General features: G+C 39.1%; 1 protein-coding gene and 1 pseudogene across 3 annotated transcripts; one reads left to right on the top strand and one right to left on the bottom strand.

Annotated features, from left to right (window-relative positions):
- The window catches only part of LOC104454997, a 77,135-nt pseudogene that overhangs the window by 53,393 nt on the left and 1,211 nt on the right, over positions 1 to 22,531 (bottom strand).
- On the top strand, positions 6,133 to 10,658 carry LOC104454996 (disease resistance protein RPV1). Of its 3 annotated transcripts, XR_005552686.1 has the most exons (4): positions 6,133 to 7,258; positions 7,971 to 8,643; positions 9,215 to 9,935; positions 10,155 to 10,658. XR_005552686.1 is itself a non-coding variant. In XM_039316374.1 (2 exons), the coding sequence occupies exons 1-2, from the start codon at positions 6,152 to 6,154 to the stop codon at positions 8,400 to 8,402; spliced, it is 1,539 nt and encodes a 512-aa protein (XP_039172308.1). In that variant the 5' UTR covers positions 6,133 to 6,151; the 3' UTR covers positions 8,403 to 8,809. The 3 variants fall into 3 exon arrangements, 1 of the variants encoding a protein (XP_039172308.1); XR_005552685.1 differs by having other exon boundaries at positions 9,215 to 10,658; XM_039316374.1 differs by lacking the exons at positions 9,215 to 9,935; positions 10,155 to 10,658 and having other exon boundaries at positions 7,971 to 8,809.

Raw genomic sequence — 22,531 nt, forward strand, 5'->3', positions numbered from 1 at the left:
AGAGACGAATTAGATGTCACTTTATGAAAATTGATTCCCGATGAGGTACCTCATCATAATTTGGACATTTCTATTCACTTTGATGGTTGATCTTAATTTGGACATTTCTAATCAAGCAAGTTTGAATTGTATTCGTGGTATGAACAAAAAGTATCAAAAGCATAAGTACAATATGGTTAATGTGTATACAACTCAGTGGAAGAGATTCATCTATGGATTGATATTTGACAGCATGCTTGTCCTCAAATTTAAATTAGTGATTGATGGTAAGAAAGTTAGGTAATGTTTCTTTGGTGGTGGTGGTTGTTGTTGCCGTTGTTATCATCATTGTTAATAATGGGAATAATTATTCAAAAAGTCCTAAATTTATTGTACAACGATCACTTCAGTCATAAACCTCTCATTTATGTCGGTTTAGTCTAAAATCTTTTAACAATTTCTTAATGTAGTCACTTCAGTCAATTTTGATCAGAAATTGATGATGTGAATATCAACCATCTGAGGTGATTAATTTTCTAATGAACTGATGTCAAAATTAGGTGGGAAGAAAGATATTCTGTTATGATCTAGGACATTGAGCCTAATGATTTTAAGCTTCAAATTGAACTCTATAGAAATGATAGAGAGGATGAGATATAATTTGGTTCTGATGAACCGAAGCAGTGGAAAGTGGCCCCAATCGAGGTGGCGCGTATAGTGTTAATTGCTATTGACTGCTGAGCCACAAGGTTTAAGCTTACTGCAATATGGCCTCTTAGTTGCCATATGTCGTTCCTTGAGTTCCCTAGTTTCCAGAAATTTACGAATATTTAGTTGAGTGGATGTCACCCGATTTTGCAAAACAACTATCACATATTATAGACCACTCTAGTTATGATAATAAGTCAATAGCTGAAACTTATTGCGTGTTTTATCTAGCCTTCTAAGGTCACCCGACGAGTCGATCCCCCATTGTATCTTATCAAGCCCAAATTCATTGTCATAATTTATGCACAATTGCCATACCACACAAACAATTACAAATTTTCAATAATGGTTGTTTGTATGGTATGACAATTTATGTAGGAATTACGAGAAATATGGGTTCAGTAATGGAGAAAGCTTATAAACAAAATAATCAGATTGTCCTCAGGACGGGTAGAGCTTAATATGCCCAACCACAATACTCGAAGCATTGTGCAGAATTGCATTGCATTGCGTGTATAGGAGATATTATTGCACATTGACTTTGCACAACTTAAGTTCTAGTACTATATTTCCTTGGAAGTTGTATTAAAATGTTATTTTTAGTTCTTCATTTCACTTGTCTTGGCAATTCTTCTCAACTGATAGATGCATGTCAAATTGACCGTCCGTGAGCTTTGGATTAAGCTGAAGGTTCAACATAAGTTCATTATTGATCATCTGATCGTATTGAATGATCAAGAAGAAGGCATAATGAAAACTATTAGATGCCGAAACTGAGAGGGTACAGGGTACGCTTTGTTCTAATATACAACATGGATGGCAATGGCAAGATGATTTTAATGGTGCTATTTTTAGCCAATTATCTGCTAGCTCCAACTCTTACGCCATTGAATAGAGCATATCTTGATTCAAACACTTTTCAATTCTTATAATCGAGATGAGAATACAATAAGTGATGTAATTTTTGTACATCAATTATTTGAGTATCTTTATTTTGATTAATTGAGTATCGTGACTCTAAAAGAAAATATTCACTTGACTGATTTAATTTTAAATTTTTTTCACTCTAATGTCATAACTTTTCATTGATTATTTAAATTCTATGACTCCCACACCACGAGTGGCATCTGTGGGCAATAGTTGGACAGAACTCGAATTTTGCATTTCTATTGAAAACAAGGAATTCATTTTGCAGAAGAGAAATGCTATGATTTTCCGAGGGGAATCTCTTGATATTCCTGCTTTGAAGAACCATTTGATAAAGATGGTTAAAGATAAAGCAATTACCTACAAGGATGTCCCTGACACTCCAAGGAATCGGCATCTTCAGAGAGGTTGGGATCTTGACCCAATCATCTTCACTTAACCTGCTTGGTCGTCTCCAGCTCGGATGTCTCTGGGCTTCGTTCTCAGCGTTGTGCCTTCCCCTCACGGTTTCCCAGGCATCCATGGAGGTCTGGTGGCTGAATCTGGTGGCTGGGCTATGTCTGTTGTATGCGCTCTTTCTGTCCTTGCCTCTTGAGGCTTTTGCGCGGCTCCCTTCCACTCTTTTGTTCGGATTTAGAGTGTGAGTTTTTGTGCCGTTTGTGTACATTTATCTAAAGCTTATCAATATATTCTTACCTTTACCAAAAAAAAAAGAATTCATTTTGCATTTCCCTCCATTCCTCCCACTTTTTGGAGGAAAATATCTTTTGCAACGTGACCCACGATGCGCAGAAGTCGTACTGCCCATCTGCACCATGAATGAGATTGACATAACATGAAGCTATAATAATTGTCAAGTGACCGACGATGGCCAAAAAACAAACTTTTTTTTTAAATTTTTTAATTTTTTATTTTTGAGCAAGGCCAAAAAGCAAACTTAACTCTACCCTGATTAACTCTTATTCTCGCTTTGTTCTATCTTCATCCTCCACCCCGCGCTTTAGTGTGAGAGAGAGAGAGAGAGGACAGCATCAGAGCAACGATGACAGACGTGTCAGGGTGGGGAAGACACGTAAGGGCCTCGAGTTTGGCAATAAGAAGCGTCGGCTTTGTGAATTGTTACGTCACTTATTTTTTTGCAGAGAATTTGAAAGTGTCGTCACGTGCCAGGGTATTAGCAACGAGAGATCAGACAGAGAGAAATCCATATAATCCATGAAATTGGCTGATCTTATCGAGTGCATGCAACACTGATATGTAGTTAATGATCCCTTAACATAAACACATAATTTGTTACAAATACAGTTCATATACACTGGATCCATTGATGAGGTGTAATCAATCAAATAAAATTGGGTTTTTTTAGAACTATTGAAGTGTGGTTTTAAGAAATAGCTGATGACTATGATTTGTAACTTCTACACAAAAAATTAAAAAGTCATCTTCCATGAACCTTCAATTTCTCTCGATGGAGTGATGGAATTGTGCATGTAGGTCAGAACTTATGCATATTCCATTAATTAAATTAGATTAAGAAATAAAAAAAGGAACTTGTGATGACATTTTTCCGAAGTTAGCCTTAGGCCATTGCAGACTTATTGCATGCAAGATGCTTTTTACAAGGAAATAATACAATCTCTTGATAAGAAAAGCATCTTGGCCAACGCTGGTGGTGGCCATATAGTACAACAGGAGAAAGCATTATTGCACTGAGTGGACTCTATTGTTGTCCAACTTTATTAAAGCTGATGCTTAAAGGGCTCGAGAAGTGACTGGGATTGGAGTGCATTGAAATATGTCCAGAACCTCTCGAGTTTCACAGAAGGAGGTGGCCAGACTCGACCATTCATTAGCGTGAGATCCGTATAATCCCTAAAACAAGCTCGCGTTATCAAGTCCATGCTAAGCTAACATGGAGTCAATGATCCCCTTAACATGCATATTTATATACAAATACACTTTACATTAACCGATACAGTTAATGAGGTGTAATTAATCAATGAAATTGAGGTTTTTTAGAATTGTCAAAGTGAGGTTCTCAGCAATAATTGATGATTATGCTTATTAATATTTATGAAATTAAGACTCCATTCATTTTTCGAAAAATAAATTGATTGAGGAAAACATTTTCTTTGAAGGGAAAAAAAATCTCCTAAAATAAAGAAGGAAAAATATTTCACTCACTCACTATTTTTTATCTCATACTCTTATTGGTCCCCACTTCTTTATTTCTTTTTCTTTTTTTTTAATTAGATAGTTTTTTATTCTTTTTTTTTTTTTTTTGCTTTTCCTCCTTCTCGACTGGTGCTGGCTACGGTGGCGACCGACGACCGACCGAGGGCTAGCCTCTAGCCATGGGGCCTCAGAGCTGCTGTCGATTGATGGACGGAGATGGTGGTAGATAGCTTGGACAATTCTCGCATTCCGCAAGATGTGGGGTCTGAAGGTAATTTTAGTCCAAATAGAAATGGTGGAGGGGGGCCCACTTGATTTAACTCAGCATCCTTAAGGTCAAGCAACGGAGGACGCGAGGGGCATCTTGGGGAACATCAATCTAGTAACGCCACATGTATAAATTAAGGCTTCGTGCCGCTTTCTCCCACCACCATTGCATCGTCTAATTGATTTCTTCCTCGCTCTAGAAAGCCTCTCTTTCACCTGATCTTCTGCGGCTGTTCTTTTTGTTGGAACCGCCGCGTGTGCATCGTATTGAATCCTTCCCCTTCTTCAGTCATTGTCGTTTCTGGGTTCCATCAGTTTCGCCTTCCTCCGAATATATAAATTTTTAACTCTCGTTTCTCCGCAAAGAAAAAGGAAAGAAAGCCAGAAAGGTAGAAGAAGTCGAAACGGGGGGAAAATGGCGGATATTGGTGTGCCTGTAGCTTTCGAAGTGGCAAAGTGCCTGAAGGCTCCGGTCGGTCGGCACTGCAGCTACGTAATATTCTGCGACCGCTACGTTCGCCAACTTAACGGTGAAGTTGAGAAGCTGGGTGACACGAGGGATCAGGTGCAGCATTCCATCGATGAAGCTCGAAACAACATGAAGCCCATCAAACCCATGGTGGCGAGATGGGTGAACGAAGTGGAGGCCGTCGCTAACGAGGTGCGTGACGTGCTGGATTATGACGAAAAAGCTAAGAAAACTTGCTTCTATGGGTGGCTTCCCAACCCAAAGGCGCGATATCATCTCGGCAAAAAGGCGAGCAGGACGGTCAAGGACATCCAGGCACTCATTGCAGGGGGTCAATTCGAGAAGGTTGACTTCGAGAATCCTCCGCCAGGGCTTGTTGGCGGTGCTTCCGACGTGAATTTGTCGGCCGGTGATGGGGGCGACTTTATCACCGATTCGCGAGCTTCCATCTTTCAGGGCATAATGAAAGCTCTGAATGATGAGAAGGTGAAAGTGGTTGGGGTCTACGGGCCTGGCGGCGTGGGGAAGACTACGCTGTTGGAGATAGTCGAGAAGAAACTCAGGAAAGAGGGGAGACCGTTCCGCCTGATCGTCAAAGAGAAAGTCTCGCAGACTCCGGACCGGACGAAAATTCAAAACGATATCGCTCACTACTTAGGTCTAAACAGGCTGAAGGATGTGTCGAGTGAAGATGGAAGAAAAGATCTTCTGTCTCAGAGATTGCAGAGGGATCCAACTGAGAAGGTTCTCATAATATTGGACGATCTGTGGGAAGCACTTAAATTGGAGGCTGTCGGAATTCCTTCGAAAGACCAGAGCATGAACTGCAAATTGTTGCTCACTTCGAGAGATAAAAGTGTGCTAGAGCAGATGCATGCCGATCAAACATTTCGTCTTGAAGCTTTAGAGGAAGTCGAAGCTTTTAGGCTATTTGAAAAGATAGTGGGCGACAAGCTCAAAGACAATGAGGAATTGAAAGCAAAGGCGACTAGAGTGGTAAAGAAACTTGCAGGTTTGCCTCTTTTGATTACCTCTGTTGCAACGACCTTAAAATCTAGAAATGTGTCCGCGTGGGAAAGCATGTTAATAAAAATAAAAGACCCAAATATTGAGAGAATAGTGGAGTGGAGTTACAACCATTTGGAGAGTGAGGACGCCAAGTGCTTATTCTTGCTTTGTGGTCTTATTGGAGGGACCATTAAAGTCGAACTTCTGCTGGGTCTAGGCATGGGTTTGGGCTTGTTTGAGGGATATAACGAAAGAGTACAACATTCAAGGAATAGGTTGAATGAGATGCTCGAAAGCCTCCATTCCTTTTGTTTGTTACAGGATGGTGACGATGGCAAGAAAAATGTGACCATACATGATCTTTACAGCGAGGTGGTTGTTTCACATGCATTTAGAGGTGAGAATTCTTTAATGATGAACAACAATTATGGCCCACGGTCAAAGGAAAAGCTTGAGAAATGTTGGGCTATATGCCTAGCTGATGTAGATAGGTCTGATAAACTAATGACGCATCGGTTTCCTGGCTTGAAGATACTCATGTTGTCTGACCCAAAAGGCTGGCGTCGGAGGCACGATCACGAAGAGGGAGATTGCTCGGGACTACCAGATTTCACAAACATGAAGGAACTCTGTGCCCTATATCTTCGCTCCATAAATATCGTCAGGTTACCTCCCTCAATTAGAATCCTTGGGAACCTCCATTTTTTATGCTTAGACAATTGCAATCTGGAGGATGTGGCAATACTTGGTGAGCTTGAAGCATTGCAGATTCTCAGCATCACATGGTCTCCAATTTCTAGGCTGCCTGAAGAAATCGGGAAACTAATGAAACTGAGATTGTTGAATCTGAACAACTGCCGATGGCTTAAGATAATCGAGCCTGGAGCCCTAAAAGGCTTAATCAACTTGGAAGAGTTATATATGAAGAATAGCCTTGATCCGTGGATGGGCAAGCATGAAGAACTGTCAGAATCGTGTGTTGCTGGGCTTGCCGAGTTGAAGAACATGACAAAGCTAGCATTTCTAGAAATATCGATTCTTGATCCCATCATACTCTTGGAGGATGTTGACCTACCATTTGAGAACCTGGACAAATTTTGTATCAGCATAGGACATGCTATGCAGATGGAATATGAAGGTTTGACAACCATGAATCTCAATTTGCAAGGCTGCGGTAGTATTCTTTCAAAAAAAGGGGTTGAGAAAAATCTGCAGAAGACTCAACGCTTATATTTAAGCAACTTGAGTGAGTTCGAAGAGAGCCCTTGCAAATTGTGCACCCAAGGATTCCGAGAAGTGAAGTATCTCAACATTAAAGACAGCCCCTCAATCAAGTACATTGCCGATTCATCCAATGCCTATTCATCCAATGGCCTCCCTCTCATTGCTTTTGGGAAGTTAGAGTCTTTTTTCCTTCAAAATCTTATTAATTTGGAGAAGATATGCCATGGCCCCATCGCGCCAGAGTGCTTCAACAAATTGAAAGCCGTGAGGGTCGAACAGTGCGGCAAATTAAAATACTTGTGGTGTCTTTCAGATGTGCAAGGACTTAACCAGTTGGAAGAGATTAAAGTGTCGAATTGTGACTCAATGCAATCCATTGTCACACATGATGCAAGAGAAGATATAGTTTCTACCAACAACAGAGTTGAGTTGCCTAAAGTACGTGATCTGGTATTGTACGAGTTACCAAATATGACAAGCTTCTGTCATACTTCAATTCAGGTAAATTTTTTTTTTTTTTCATTTTTTCCCTGTGTCAATTTGTCCTGTTAGGATGAGATGATATTGGTGTTCGCTCTACGTCCGTACATATTGCATTTAACTTTGACTATTTGTACAATTTGATTCAGGTTTTGATTTACAAATAAAAAATCCTCTCAAATAGAACACAGACCATGTTATAGTTAAAGGGAAGCCTCTTTCCACGACTGATTTTTTTAAATTTTTTGTTAAATTTTCAACATTAGATAATTGTACTTTTGCTAACTTGGGTTTTTATTGTGACTAATTTATTACCGATTCAACATTCTTAATGAGATGAAAAAATAGTGTGATGAATGAATGAAAGCGAGAATGAATCTTGAATGAATAAATAAAATTCAATAATTTGAAAATGAAGAAGGGGACATTTGGAGTCATGTAACAAAGAAAGTCCCAATAATTCACGTCCCACCTAACTTGCAATTTGCAACTTGCAACTAATTCCGACATGTCATGCCAAGTTGCCAATGTCACTGTGTCAACATCACTGTGCAGTTGAGCTGCATTGACAGCTTAATAGCGTGAGGATTTCCTCACTTTTCACAGAAGAGAAATTCATCTTCTTCTTTTTTTTTTTAAATTTCAGCCCGAGAGTTCCACTTATTTTCTTGTGAAAATAGCTTTACTTGTAACAGACTCACCTTTAATGAGCTTCATTGTGGTGCCACGTCAGGTTTCATTGCCTCACTTGGAATCCCTGACAATGGTTGGACTCCTTGGCCTAGAAAAGATACTCTACAGTAAACGTTCATTAAAATACAGCAATCTAAAAAAGCTAACTATAAGGGAGTCTAAATCCACGTTGAAGAGTATTCTGAAATTAGATTGGATATTGAAGCTACCGAATTTGGAATCAATGATGATTGAAATCTCTCCATCAGTAGAAGTAGTTTTCGACTTGGAGGAGCTGGAGGAGCTAGAAGTCATCGAAGATGTCGAGATTCTCTCTCGTTTAACTGATTTGACATTACATGAGTTACCAAACCTGCATTGCGTGTGTAAACAGGATGTAAAATTACAAGGAATATCGATACTTCGAAACCTGAGGGACCTCTATATCTATAAAATAGGCCTATCATTTCTTTTTTTCAGTGTCTATGGCTAAATGTTTGAGAGGAATTAGAACCATTACAGTGTCGAATTGTCCAAATATGAAGGCGGTGATTGTGGATGAAGGAAGAAATGAAGGGACATATGATATTATAGAGTTCCCACTATTGGAGTATCTATCTATATATGATTGTCGCATGGAGAAATTCTTCTCATATCCTTGTGGAAAGAAAGAGCCAGTAACCACTACTTCAGATTCACAAGATGCTAACTCCGATTCCTTCTTTGATCAAAAGGTACAAATCCCTTCTCTTGAGATTATACCCTACTAGCCATAGGCACACGCTTTGTTGGAGAGTGTAATAAAATCTCTTTGAAGAATGTTATTTGGTTTTATTAGTTAGAATGTGTTCATTATTTATAATTACATCTGTCATAGTAAGGCCATTAGTGAAAAATTCATTCTTCCTTCGCATCAAATAGAATGTTAAGATTAGGCTAAATTGTCAAATGTTTCATACCAATGATCTAAAGTATAACTCTCATGAGCAGGTTAGTTTACCACGCTTGGAATTTTTTTGGCTTTATTCAGTAGGATCCTTCAAAAGGATATGGCAAGATGAACTTTCCAGAAGTTCTTTATGCAAATTAGCCACCCTCATCCTTGAAAATTGCTCTGAGCTACTCAACATCTTCTCTTTGACAATCACAGGGAGATTGCACAATCTGAAAGAAGTCATAATTTCAAACTCTACCCCCTTGGAATCGTTGTTTGACTATAGGTCCTTTCATATTATCATGTATTAGAATGAACAATGTAATAAATTGGTTCTACTTTTCCACCTTTCTCACATTATCCTCATGCAGGTTACGTTTCCTCATATAACAGTTCTGGAAATTGATGGCCTTCAGTGCAAAGAGCTATGGAACGATCAAATCCCCACCGATTCCTTTCGAAGTTGGAATCTCTTAAATTGAAGAACTGTGAAAACCTCCAATGTATTGCCCCACCCCAAATGTGGAAGGTGCTCCAACGTTGTCTCAAGAATCTTGAAGTGATTTCATGCCATTCGATCGAGATCATATATGAAGGACATGGGATGGATACAGAGGGTGGTGAATTGAGGGTGCTGCTTTTGCGTGATCTCAAAAAAATGAAGCACATTTGGCAGTCCAAAGGTCTCCCAAACATCCCGTTCCCAAATTTGAGAGATGTAAAAGTCGCGAGGTGCCCCCGTTTGGAAATGCTTTTCCCTACCTTCACGGCGAAATTTCTTGGGCAAATCAAAGAGCTGATGGTGGAGTCATGTGAAGATATGGAACAAATTGCTGGCCATGAAAAATGGGAAGAAGCGACTGGCACCACAATCACCTTCTCCGAGTTAACTGCTCTTAGACTTTTCATGTTGCCGAAATTCAAAAGCTTCTTACCTGAGAAATACTCTCTGAAATTCCCATGCTCCGAGGACTTCCCATCCTTGCGAGTCTTGAGTATAGTAAGCTGTGGAGCAGAGCTAGACCAAGTCCTCGATAACAGGTATCGCCACCAACAGGATCGAGAATTTCACGAGTATTCATAAGACGTGAGGTATTCCTTCAATATTTCATTGCTTTGGTTTGGCTCTCTGTTCCTTTGAATCGAAAATCAGTTTGTATTAGCTAAGACACAATTCTCAGTGAGACCCACATGTGCTCTACATCACGTTGCCCTCTCTCTTCCTCTCTCTCTCTCTCTCTCTCTCTAGCTCTCTTTCTTACTCTCTTCAACTAACGATCTATCGATTCCCTTTTATCCATCCACCAACAGCCGCCGCCAAGGGTCCATCGCTGGCCACCACACGACATGGCACACTGAGAAGGGACAAAGAACAGAGAGCATTGATCGAAGGCTCTCAATGATTTCGATTGAATCCTTTCCTCTCACTTTGCTACTGGTCGTCACCGCTTCCCGATCATCACTTGTTCCGCGGGCAGCAAAGAAGTTCTGTAATGCTGGAGTGCTCGAACTTCGGTCACGACTGCCTGCTTCAACGATTCCATTCCTTGATGTTGCTTCTGTTATTTCTTTACTCATATCCGATCTCAATTGCTATAGCTAATCGTTCTCTATTCAACCAAACCATATATGCTCTGTTTTCCGTTCCTATTGCTACTGTATGTGTGCAAATCGACTTTGATTGAAGGGTTGTATTGATGATTTGAAGCAGTGCTCCTCGGCCTAAATTAATGTATGCAACTTGTTTGATAAAATTCCTGAACTAAGTCGGTGTGTATCTTTTATTTAGTTTTTGACAGAGAATTCCCTTGATTAGTAGATTGTCGATCTATTCTGGTCATATAAGCATATTTGAGTTCTGTTTCTTCATAAAAAAAAACCATAGGTGTTCAATTTCAAACTTGTTTGGAATCTGCTGGAACCTTGTCGATACTTGCTGATTCGCCATTGTTGCGGCCCTGAGCTGATGTCGATTGGTCCTTGATTTTATGCTATTCCACTCAAGTAAGCATGTGCAGTGATATAAGATTGTCTTATGGTGAATTTCATGTTTGCTTGGAAAAGAAATTATGTCATGAATGAATGAAATTCTACTGGAAATTGATCCATGTATGCTGGCCCTGTCTTGATATCCCTGATTGGGTGTGCTTTTGATTCCAGCTTGAGGCTAGTTTGGTTATGGGATCATATATGTTCATGCTAGGAAAGTAATAGGGTGAATCTCATACCATTTAGCGAGAATTGGGTTCATCTTCGAACTTGAATATGCTAGAATGAAGTATTGCATGCTGACCATGATTGTTTTGTTTAAATTTGGCACTAATTTGGTCTTTGATTGATGTCATTTTGATCAAGTAGACTCATATGCACTTATAGGAAGATATGGCTTCTATTCATGTCAATTAGTCATCAAAAGATCACAATTTCTGGTCTTTATGCCCTTTTACAATTTTGAACGTGTGCTGGAATTTTTGTCTCAGTTTGGTTGCCTTCTTTATTGCCCATGGATAAGTGATATGCATGTGCATGATTAAATTGATGAGATGTGTGCTTGATATCGCCATGAGAGTCTTGGCCTGATAAATAATTTAGAGGACTCTGATGTTAATTGAAGTTTAATTCCATAATTCTCGTGATTCCAAAGGAAACCCTCTACTGGTACACATATTTTGAAGGTGATCTGGTAGACTAAGCCAGATCTGAGGAAATCTCTCAACAAAGTTGGTCAATGAGGCCCCTCGAAATATCGCATGTATTACACTTGCCACCAAAGTACATGTATTCTCTTCCTCTCCTTCGACGCTCAGCATTCAAGGCTTATTTACAAGAGCTATGGCTTAAATCTAATTGATCCTTCAAGTGTGTGTTTGTGCCAACATACCGTACACAACACCAATTGCACCCTACTCATTCATGATGTCGTTTTTCTCGGAGTGTTCACTGGTCACTACTATTCAGAATGATGTTTCAAATATACGATTTTTGTTTTCCTCCCTCCCCCGTAGAATTCGCAAAAGCATGTCACCAGCACTACCATCTGCCCATATGTTCCATCGGGAGTAGGTCCCTAGTTCCGATTGTCTCTCCTACAAACTATTCTGCAATGGAGGTGCAGAGCCCATCCATCTCCTTGTAGTAGGTCACTCTGTTGATGATAGTAATTATTTTTTTTGACCCTGCTTATTGGAGGTCCCCTGATATGGAAAAAGTTGAATCTTTTCCCTCTAAGAAGTTTATGCTATAAATCTCAAATGGAAAACACTTAGCCAAGAAGAACTTGATGAACCATATGAATGTATCTTAATGTCCACACGATAACATCTACTCATTCAAAGCATTTTATACAACAATGGCATCGTGTGTCCTTTCCACAAGTTGCTTTAATTAGTAGAGTATCCATCTGAATCACAACTTTGTCCTGCTCATGAATGCTCATTCTACTCATATTTCTCAATTTCAGCTACTTAAAACACTGTGATTAACCCAAAATCACTTGAAAATTTTGTTATATATCATTGCATTTGCACACTCTTATAATCGAATGCCACTAATTTTACATAGTCAATCATGTCGTGAGAGCATCGGGAAGAGTGGTGGGTGATCCAAGGATTTTGCCACCCACATCGGAAACGTTTCAAAATCGGCCAAAGGACCAACTTTACCGTCTCTCGCTCACAAGGATGGGATACTGCATCAGGTGGCCTCTCATTTCCTTGGGATTATGTTGGTCCTCATCCACATACGCTTTCCAATTCTGTTCGGCTATTTTGCTCACCCTCTTCACGCGTTCAGTGCTTTGAGGTTCCCTAAAGCTGTCCTCTAAATCTCCCAAGTGCTCCGCCCAAAGCAACATCCTATAACCATAAACTTGCGCAGCATAAGTTACCATTATTAGTCACAAGCTTAAGGTTTTGATATATGTCGCTACCCTCACAAGGGTGTCTACCTAGTACCTCTATTTAGATAAGAGGCTAATACGATGTACTAACCTAGCCATGTGGATGCCTCTTTTTCCCAGCCCAAGTGTGATGCGGCTGATAGGCCCCCATCGCGATTTCGGTGTCTCTTGAGCCATCTAGAGATCTTTGGTTGATATTTGCCGATCCCATGATCACATACTCATCATCTACTATCATCCCTTTGGCATGCACATATATCATGGACCTGCGAAACTTTTGAACCGAAGCCTGCATGGATAAAAACGACAACATGTTTCAAAGCAGAAGTCTTTCTACCACTCGTTCATAAACCATAGCTCTTAATGACTATTTTTGTTTTGCTTTTTTAACAGATAAGTCAAAGGAAGAATTCATGAAAAGAGTATAGACATATACCAAGGCATTATTTTTGGATTGTTGATTCATTGCTTGGGATGAAGACTGTGTAGAAGACAAGGGCTCCCGCTTGCCAAGGCAATAGAAGTTCAAGTAATCTGATGGATGGTACTTGTGTGACAACCCGGCTTTTTCGAGAGCTTGGGCTATAATTTTGTACATCATCGTCATGGTTTGTCCCTGTCCACATTATCAATACACAAATTTGAGAGTAGTGAATGTTTATCTCTCCTAGAAAAATACTAAAATGACCTAAACAATGTCGGGTCTCAAATTTTCCCCTTTGAGTAGCTAGGTTTGTTCTGCTTGGATCACTTCCTTTTTTGCTTAACTCTGTTCAATGTGTTATTCAGTTTCAATTTGCTAGGATGTTATATTTATTGATATACCGTCATCGAAATGCAAGTATCATCGCTATTTGTTTGCAAGATGAAAGAGTTTATCCTTGATCTGACCTGCCAAAAGAGAATTTCCTGCATTGCAGCACTAGTAGGGACACCCTCCGGCCACATTGGTATCACTATGTACACACAGAAGCGCTCGTTTTCACTGATCTTACTTGCGATCTTCAATGCCAGCTCCATCGGCACTAGATTGTTTGCACCTGCTTGTCAAAACCAAATCAAGCGTTGTTTCCCATGAAAACTTGAACTCAAGAAATTAGGGCTGAAACAAAACTAGAAAATGGGGGAAAAAATCTAAATTTGAAAAGGTTTGACCTCAGAAATATAACATATTGAATCAGAAGTCAATTTTAATGTCTTATACAGTGAGGTCTAGCTCTTATTAGCTGATACACAATCCCCAAAGGAAGCAAAGTCCGAATACTCTTTACTAGAGGTGCTATTGCTCACTAAACTCAAGTCAGTCAGAATGAATAGAAATGTGCATCTTATACCTGCATTTTTGTATGATGGCCAATGGTAGGAAGAGCCAAGAAAACATTGGTTTTCAATATAGATGAAGTGTTGCGCCGATCTAATCGCTTTCACGTATGCCGTGTGAATACTCTTGTCTACTTTCAAGTTCTTTCCGCATATAAGATTCTGCAACCACGAAGAGATTGAAAGAAGCAACATTATCATTGTGGGCTTCAATCTATACTAAAAAACACTCAGGATTGTGCATAAGAAAGAAAAGTGACTTTCTAATGTGAGGAAAACTTTTCGAGTTACGTATAGAACGGCCACTTGCCTATCTACTAGCATGGTATTAGCAGCTAAAACTTACTTGTTTTGCAGCCTCTTCAACGCTTTTTGGGAATCCCTTTACAGATCCCGAATCAATTGATCTGAAGATCTATACCAACGTAAAATAGAAATGAAAGATGATCATTACACTTCGTTTTGTTTACGAATGAAGTCCTTGAAAATGGTCATTAATTTGACAGAAAGTTTCCCGACCTGCAGGTGCCAATTTTCTAGGTCATCTTCGTCCCTGATGAGAGTGCTAGTATGAACAAAATAAAGGAGTTAGGGAAGAGAATAAGAACACGAGATTTATAGTGGTTCGGCTTAATCCAAGCCTACGTCCACTCTCCCACGATAACAGCCTTCTTGGCTGGATTCCAATATGCAATCAATAAGAGATTACAACTCCGAGTGCAAACACTTAGTAGATCACACTATCTCACTAAGTCACTCTCTTGGTATTTCTCTCACGATTACAAACGTTTAAGCTTTCAAGAGACAAGTATATGATCTAAAGTCGCTTAGACTTTGGAATTATAAATTCTACGCTCCGTCTCTTACTTGCTCATCGGTCCTTCATCTTCTTAAATACTCCTCCACTTCCAAACTACCCGTTGGACAGCATCCCGGAGAATCGTCTTCCAATATACCCATTGGACAGCTCGTATCTAGAAGATTTGGTAGCCGTTGAGTGACAAAGGTAAAATCCCAAATTGATTCCGATCGCCCATACAAACGAAATCTTGGTTTCCATAAGTAAAGCTTCTTCGTATAGAAAGTTCTTGTCTTCAATCAAATCAAACTTGATGTGGAATCCAAACCAGATCACTAGCCGTTGTATGATTGGGCTTGAGTTACGATTCATCGTAATCTGGATGTAAAGTCGAGTCTTGAGACTTTACGATATGAGTCTTGAGACTTTACAATCTGGGTCCGGGACTTTACAATCTGAGTCCGTAGACTTTACAATGCTGGCCCAGACTTTACAATCTGGGTCTGTAGACTTTACAATCCGAGTCGTACCCGCCTCGGCTTCAGCATAGAGTCTGTCTTCGGTTCGAGCTTCAAAGATAGAGTCCGTTTTGAGTCTTGAGTCTAACAGTCTTCGACTTTGAGTCTTGAGTCTAGCGGTCTTCACTTTGAGTCTTGAGTCCGCGCCTTCGGACTTTGACAATATCCTTTACATGTTTTATCATCTGCATGGTCTATTACTCAACCATCAAACATGTTAGTAGCCTTTGATTTATTTTGTCATCTTCAAAACATCATAAGGGATTTCCTAACAATCTCCCCCTTTTTGATGATGACAAAACAATCTCTGAATATGCAGATTTAAAAATTTAAATCAAAGGATATCATAAGATAGAAAATAATTGCAGCTCAATATTATGCAATAAATAATATCAACTAATTAGCACATATGCATATTCATATCTTCTCCCCCTTTTTGTCTTAATCAAAAAGCGATAATGGATTCACGTAGAGAATGATAACAAATATCTTGCATGAATCACAATTTCCACAAATCAGCTTTTATCGAATATTAAAGATATGCAATATAGCTCACTTCGATTATATCAGCAAATATCCAATAAAAATCACGGATGCATCATAAAATTCACGTACCATTTTTTGTCATAATAAATTGATAATATCAATATGAGATTTGTTAATGACAAAAGGTAATAAGAGATGCACTAACCGGATTTTTTTTTGAATAAATTCTGACACAATTACCTTTCCTTCCATCCATAATAAGATCACGATCAAAAAGATTTTTCCATAATTGATCAAAGCTCCCCCTCAATTTGTTGCCTTTTGAGGTGATCACGATTCTTTTCCTTTTCTTTTGGATTCGATTTCTCCCCTTGATTTCCTCATCGGATTCTGAGTCTGTTCTGAATGAGACTCTAATTCGAGTCTCCGTCGAGTTAGACTCAGATTCTGAATGTGCCATCAAGCATATATTTTCTTGATCATCATCTTCTTTCATGATTCTTTTATGACCATTATGCTTGTATTGACTTCTTCCATCGAATTTCCTTCCTTTTCTACTCAACTTTTTGAATTTCTTGACCATAAAGGCAAGTTCTTCGCCGTCCAAGTCATTTTCTGAGTCTGTTTCATCAAAAACAGCATTAGATATTAAAGCAATGGACTTTTTACCTTCAGGATCTTCATCGTTGAGTTGTTCCACTTCATAGGATTGAAGAGTGCCGATCAATTCATCAACGGAGAGTGGCATAATCCTCTCGAGTCTCCCGGATTGAGGTCTTGACATGATTCCAATCTTTTGAGAGACCTCGCAAGAGTTTGTTGACCTTCATCGGGGTAGAAATTTGCTGACCTTGATATGCTAAACCATTTACAATTTCTGTAAAACGGCTAAACATATCTCCAATTGATTCTCCTTGCTTCATCTTGAAGGATTCATATTGGCCAAGCAAGAAGTTTACTTTTGTCTCTTTTACACGATCGGTCCCTTCATATGTAACATGAAGTTTATCCCAAACTTCTTTTGCTGTTTCACATGAAGAGATTCTGTTATATTCAGCAAGAGATAAAGCGCAATATAAAGAATAAATGGCTTTTGCATCAAGCGCTTCTCTTTGGACAACTCCGTCCGAGACATAAAAAATTTGTCGAGGGGTTTTGTTTCTTTGTTTTTGCCATTCTTGTTTGATGTAGACGCAGCGATGGGGTTGATTCCTCTTTCCACAACATCCCATTGTAAGAGATCTCTGGATCTTAGGAATGCTTTCATTTTGTTCTTCCATACGTCGTATTCCTTTCCATCAAAATATGGTGGCCTTGTGTTGCTTTGCCCTTCCATAAGTCTCGGAGCAAACATACTAGCCATAAAGAATCTTTAGCTCAAAAGTAAAAACACTTTTATAAACCGAGCACTTGGCTCGATACCAATTGAGAGTGCTAGTATGAACAAAATAAAGGAGTTAGGGAAGAGAATAAGAACACGAGATTTATAGTGGTTCGGCTTAATCCAAGCCTACGTCCACTCTCCACGATAACAGCCTTCTTGGCTGGATTCCAATATGCAATCAATAAGAGATTACAACTCCGAGTGCAAACACTTAGTAGATCACACTATCTCACTAAGTCACTCTCTTGGTATTTCTCTCACGATTACAAACGTTTAAGCTTTCAAGAGACAAGTATATGATCTAAAGTCGCTTAGACTTTGGAATTATAAATTCTACGCTCCGTCTCTTACTTGCTCATCGGTCCTTCATCTTCTTAAATACTCCTCCACTTCCAAACTACCCGTTGGACAGCATCCCGAGAATCGTCTTCCAATATACCCATTGGACAGCTCAGATCTAGAAGATTTGGTAGCCGTTGAGTGACAAAGGTAAAATCCCAAATTGATTCCGATCGCCCATACAAACGAAATCTTGGTTTCCATAAGTAAAGCTTCTTCGTATAGAAAGTTCTTGTCTTCAATCAAATCAAACTTGATGTGGAATCCAAACCAGATCACTAGCCGTTGTATGATTGGGCTTGAGTTACGATTCATCGTAATCTGGATGTAAAGTCTGAGTCTTGAGACTTTACGATATGAGTCTTGAGACTTTACAATCTGGGTCTGTAGACTTTACAATCTGAGTCTGTAGACTTTACAATCTGGGTCTGTAGACTTTACAATCTGGGTCTGTAGACTTTACAATCTGAGTCCACCCTGGTTCGCTTCAAGATAGAGTCCGTCTTCTTCGGTTCAGCTTCAATCAATTAGATAGAGTCTCCTTTTGAGTCTTGAGTCTAACAGTCTTGAGACTTTGAGTCTTGAGTCTAGCAGTCTTCAGACTTTGAGTCTTGAGTCTGGCAGTCTTCAGACTTTGACAATATCCTTTACATGTTTTATCATCTGCATGGTCTATTACTCAACCATCAAACATGTTAGTAGCCTTTGATTTATTTTGTCATCTTCAAAACATCATAAGGGATTTCCCTAACAATCTCCCCCTTTTTGATGATGACAAAACAATCTCTGAATATGCAGATTTAAAAATTTAAATCAAAGGATATCATAAGATAGAAAATAATTGCAGCTCAATATTATGCAATAAATAATATCAACTAATTAGCACATATGCATATTCATATCTTCTCCCCTTTTTGTCTTAATCAAAAAGCGATAATGGATTCACGTAGAGAATGATAACAAATATCTTGCATGAATCACAATTTCCACAAATCAGCTTTTATCGAATATTAAAGATATGCAATATAGCTCACTTCGATTATATCAGCAAATATCCAATAAAAATCACGGATGCATCATAAAATTCACGTACCATTTTTTGTCATAATAAATTGATAATATCAATATGAGATTTGTTAATGACAAAAGGTAATAAGAGATGCACTAACCGGATTTTTTTTTGAATAAATTCTGACACAATTACCTTTCCTTCCATCCATAATAAGATCACGATCAAAAAGATTTTTCCATAATTGATCAAAGCTCCCCCTCAATTTGTTGCCTTTTGAGGTGATCACGATTCTTTTCCTTTTCTTTTGGATTCGATTTCTCCCCTTGATTTCCTCATCGGATTCTGAGTCTGGTTCTGAATGAGACTCTAATTCTGAGTCTCTGTCTGAGTTAGACTCAGATTCTGAATGTGCCATCAAGCATATATTTTCTTGATCATCATCTTCTTTCATGATTCTTTTATGACCATTATGCTTGTATTGACTTCTTCCATCGAATTTCCTTCCTTTTCTACTCAACTTTTTGAATTTCTTGACCATAAAGGCAAGTTCTTCGCCGTCCAAGTCATTTTCTGAGTCTGTTTCATCAAAAACAGCATTAGATATTAAAGCAATGGACTTTTTACCTTCAGGATCTTCATCGTTGAGTTGTTCCACTTCATAGGATTGAAGAGTGCCGATCAATTCATCAACGGAGAGTGGCATAATCCTCTGAGTCTCCCGGATTGAGGTCTTGACATGATTCCAATCTTTTGAGAGACCTCGCAAGAGTTTGTTGACCTTCATCGGGGTAGAAATTTGCTGACCTTGATATGCTAAACCATTTACAATTTCTGTAAAACGGCTAAACATATCTCCAATTGATTCTCCTTGCTTCATCTTGAAGGATTCATATTGGCCAAGCAAGAAGTTTACTTTTGTCTCTTTTACACGATCGGTCCCTTCATATGTAACATGAAGTTTATCCCAAACTTCTTTTGCTGTTTCACATGAAGAGATTCTGTTATATTCAGCAAGAGATAAAGCGCAATATAAAGAATAAATGGCTTTTGCATCAAGCGCTTCTCTTTTGGACAACTCCGTCCGAGACATAAAAGCAGGGGGTTTTGTTTCTTTGTTTTTGCCATTCTTGTTTGATGTAGACGCAGCGATGGGGTTGATTCCTCTTTCCACAACATCCCATTGTAAGAGATCTCTGGATCTTAGGAATGCTTTCATTTTGTTCTTCCATACGTCGTATTCCTTTCCATCAAAATATGGTGGCCTTGTGTTGCTTTGCCCTTCCATAAGTCCTGGAGCAAACATACTAGCCATAAAGAATCTTTAGCTCAAAAGTAAAAACACTTTTATAAACCGAGCACTTGGCTCTGATACCAATTGAGAGTGCTAGTATGAACAAAATAAAGGAGTTAGGGAAGAGAATAAGAACACGAGATTTATAGTGGTTCGGCTTAATCCAAGCCTACGTCCACTCTCCCACGATAACAGCCTTCTTGGCTGGATTCCAATATGCAATCAATAAGAGATTACAACTCCGAGTGCAAACACTTAGTAGATCACACTATCTCACTAAGTCACTCTCTTGGTATTTCTCTCACGATTACAAACGTTTAAGCTTTCAAGAGACAAGTATATGATCTAAAGTCGCTTAGACTTTGGAATTATAAATTCTACGCTCCGTCTCTTACTTGCTCATCGGTCCTTCATCTTCTTAAATACTCCTCCACTTCCAAACTACCCGTTGGACAGCATCCCGAGAATCGTCTTCCAATATACCCATTGGACAGCTCGTATCTAGAAGATTTGGTAGCCGTTGAGTGACAAAGGTAAAATCCCAAATTGATTCCGATCGCCCATACAAACGAAATCTTGGTTTCCATAAGTAAAGCTTCTTCGTATAGAAAGTTCTTGTCTTCAATCAAATCAAACTTGATGTGGAATCCAAACCAGATCACTAGCCGTTGTATGATTGGGCTTGAGTTACGATTCATCGTAATCTGGATGTAAAGTCTGAGTCTTGAGACTTTACGATATGAGTCTTGAGACTTTACAATCTGGGTCTGTAGACTTTACAATCTGAGTCTGTAGACTTTACAATCTGGGTCTGTAGACTTTACAATCTGGGTCTGTAGACTTTACAATCTGAGTCTGTACCCAGTTCAGCTTCAGCATAGAGTCTGTCTTCTGGTTCAGCTTCAGCATAGAGTCTGTTTTGAGTCTTGAGTCTAACAGTCTTCAGACTTTGAGTCTTGAGTCTAGCAGTCTTCAGACTTTGAGTCTTGAGTCTGGCAGTCTTCAGACTTTGACAATATCCTTTACATGTTTTATCATCTGCATGGTCTATTACTCAACCATCAAACATGTTAGTAGCCTTTGATTTATTTTGTCATCTTCAAAACATCATAAGGGATTTCCCTAACACCTGACTTGTACTTTTTTGTCGCCATCGGGACTTGTCGAGGGACAAAGTATCCATGAAATCCTATCAAGCCTTAAGAGAGCATTATCATGCCAACGCTTGACGTTTTTCAGCTTGAACTCGCGCCACTTTGCCGCCTTTTTCCATCTCTGTTCAAAATTCTTCAATATGTCATACGCAACTTGTCCCTTAACTTGGCAATGTAGATCATGCCACGGTTGCCTTGGGACATTGACAAGGGACTACGCTGTCACAAAAAAAAAAAAAAAAAAAAAGCAATGATCAAATGATCAGAAAATAACATTTACATGTGTTTACAGTGCTGAAGGTAAACATTGGCTTAATTACCGTGAATGTTGGGTTGTGAATGTCATTCTTAAAGACAGTGTCAAGATCACTATAGAGTCTATGCTCGGGAGTGTCGTATCGGCCATCACATAGGTTCAACCCACCAATGAAAGCCATTATTTTGCGGTTGTTTCCCGAGGCTTGAGTGTCGAGAACCACGCACTTTTTGTGGTATGTGTACAAGGTCCCCACCACCAGGACTACAAAAGATCCATACACCAACAAATTAAACCGAACATTTTCGTAGATTTATGCTGGATTTCAATTGAATGGGCAGCCTCTGCAACACTGTAAAATTCCCTATTAGAACTGTCCTAAATGCATGTCATTAGGTTAGAGAACACATCATATGATCTAGGACAGCATGAGACAGATCAATAACATCTGTGGATTGTCTGATGAAAAGAAAACCTTTTCTATGAAATTATATCCAAATGGAATAATCAGGTAATATACAGCAAAAGCAATGCTTTTGATGCCATCAAACAATGAGATTTTGATTAAGAATCGACCTAAACCTGTTGCTTGAAAATGCTAAGTTTGGTGCTTACATAACGAGGAGCAAGCACACAACGGACACCGGAGTGTTGGAAAAACTTCTTCGTCTCTTCATCATGAGTTTGCATCACACCATCCTGCACAAATAACATGGCACATGCTGAGTCTCAATGATGAGAGATCTCAATAAAGAACTATCTTTTCCTAAGTTGAAAAACGTACAAATTTTCTGTCACAAAGAGCATGGATTTGAAATTTGGCCAAATGGTGGGTTGCACCATAAATAAGGATACTTATTCAAGAAAGAGCCATTATATAACATATTCTCCATTCGCATTTTGTAAAGGCTAACTAAAAGAAAGAACTATTAAAGGTCAAGATTTTGATTAGTCCAGCCTTTGTGTTAAAAAACAGAAAACTTCTTATTCTGTAAATGTTCATTAAGCCAATAGTAAAAGTAAGAAAATTCTTTACTAACTATGCACCATTGATAAAAGGGTGATCCTTAAATGCAATGCTGGTAGAATAAAACATGTGTTCGCATGTGGCTCTTATCACCATTGATGCATTAGTTGTAACTTTGAACCACTCTACTGCACCGGCCCAACAAATCAATAGTGTTGGAAGCCGTGGGCAGACAAATTTTTCTCGACCCAGCAGTATTCCGAT

Source organism: Eucalyptus grandis, chromosome 7 (genome assembly GCF_016545825.1).
Source record: "Eucalyptus grandis isolate ANBG69807.140 chromosome 7, ASM1654582v1, whole genome shotgun sequence".
In the NCBI taxonomy this organism is placed as follows: Eukaryota; Viridiplantae; Streptophyta; class Magnoliopsida; order Myrtales; family Myrtaceae; genus Eucalyptus; species Eucalyptus grandis.

Bases quoted from the DNA above. Each gene is read 5' to 3' on its own strand.
- LOC104454996 (XM_039316374.1), top strand. From the start codon at position 6,152: ATGAAGGAACTCTGTGCCCTATATCTTCGCTCCATAAATATCGTCAGG. The intron at 7,259-7,970 runs GTAAATTTTTTT...GTGCCACGTCAG, and splicing joins TCTGTCATACTTCAATTCAG to GTTTCATTGCCTCACTTGGA.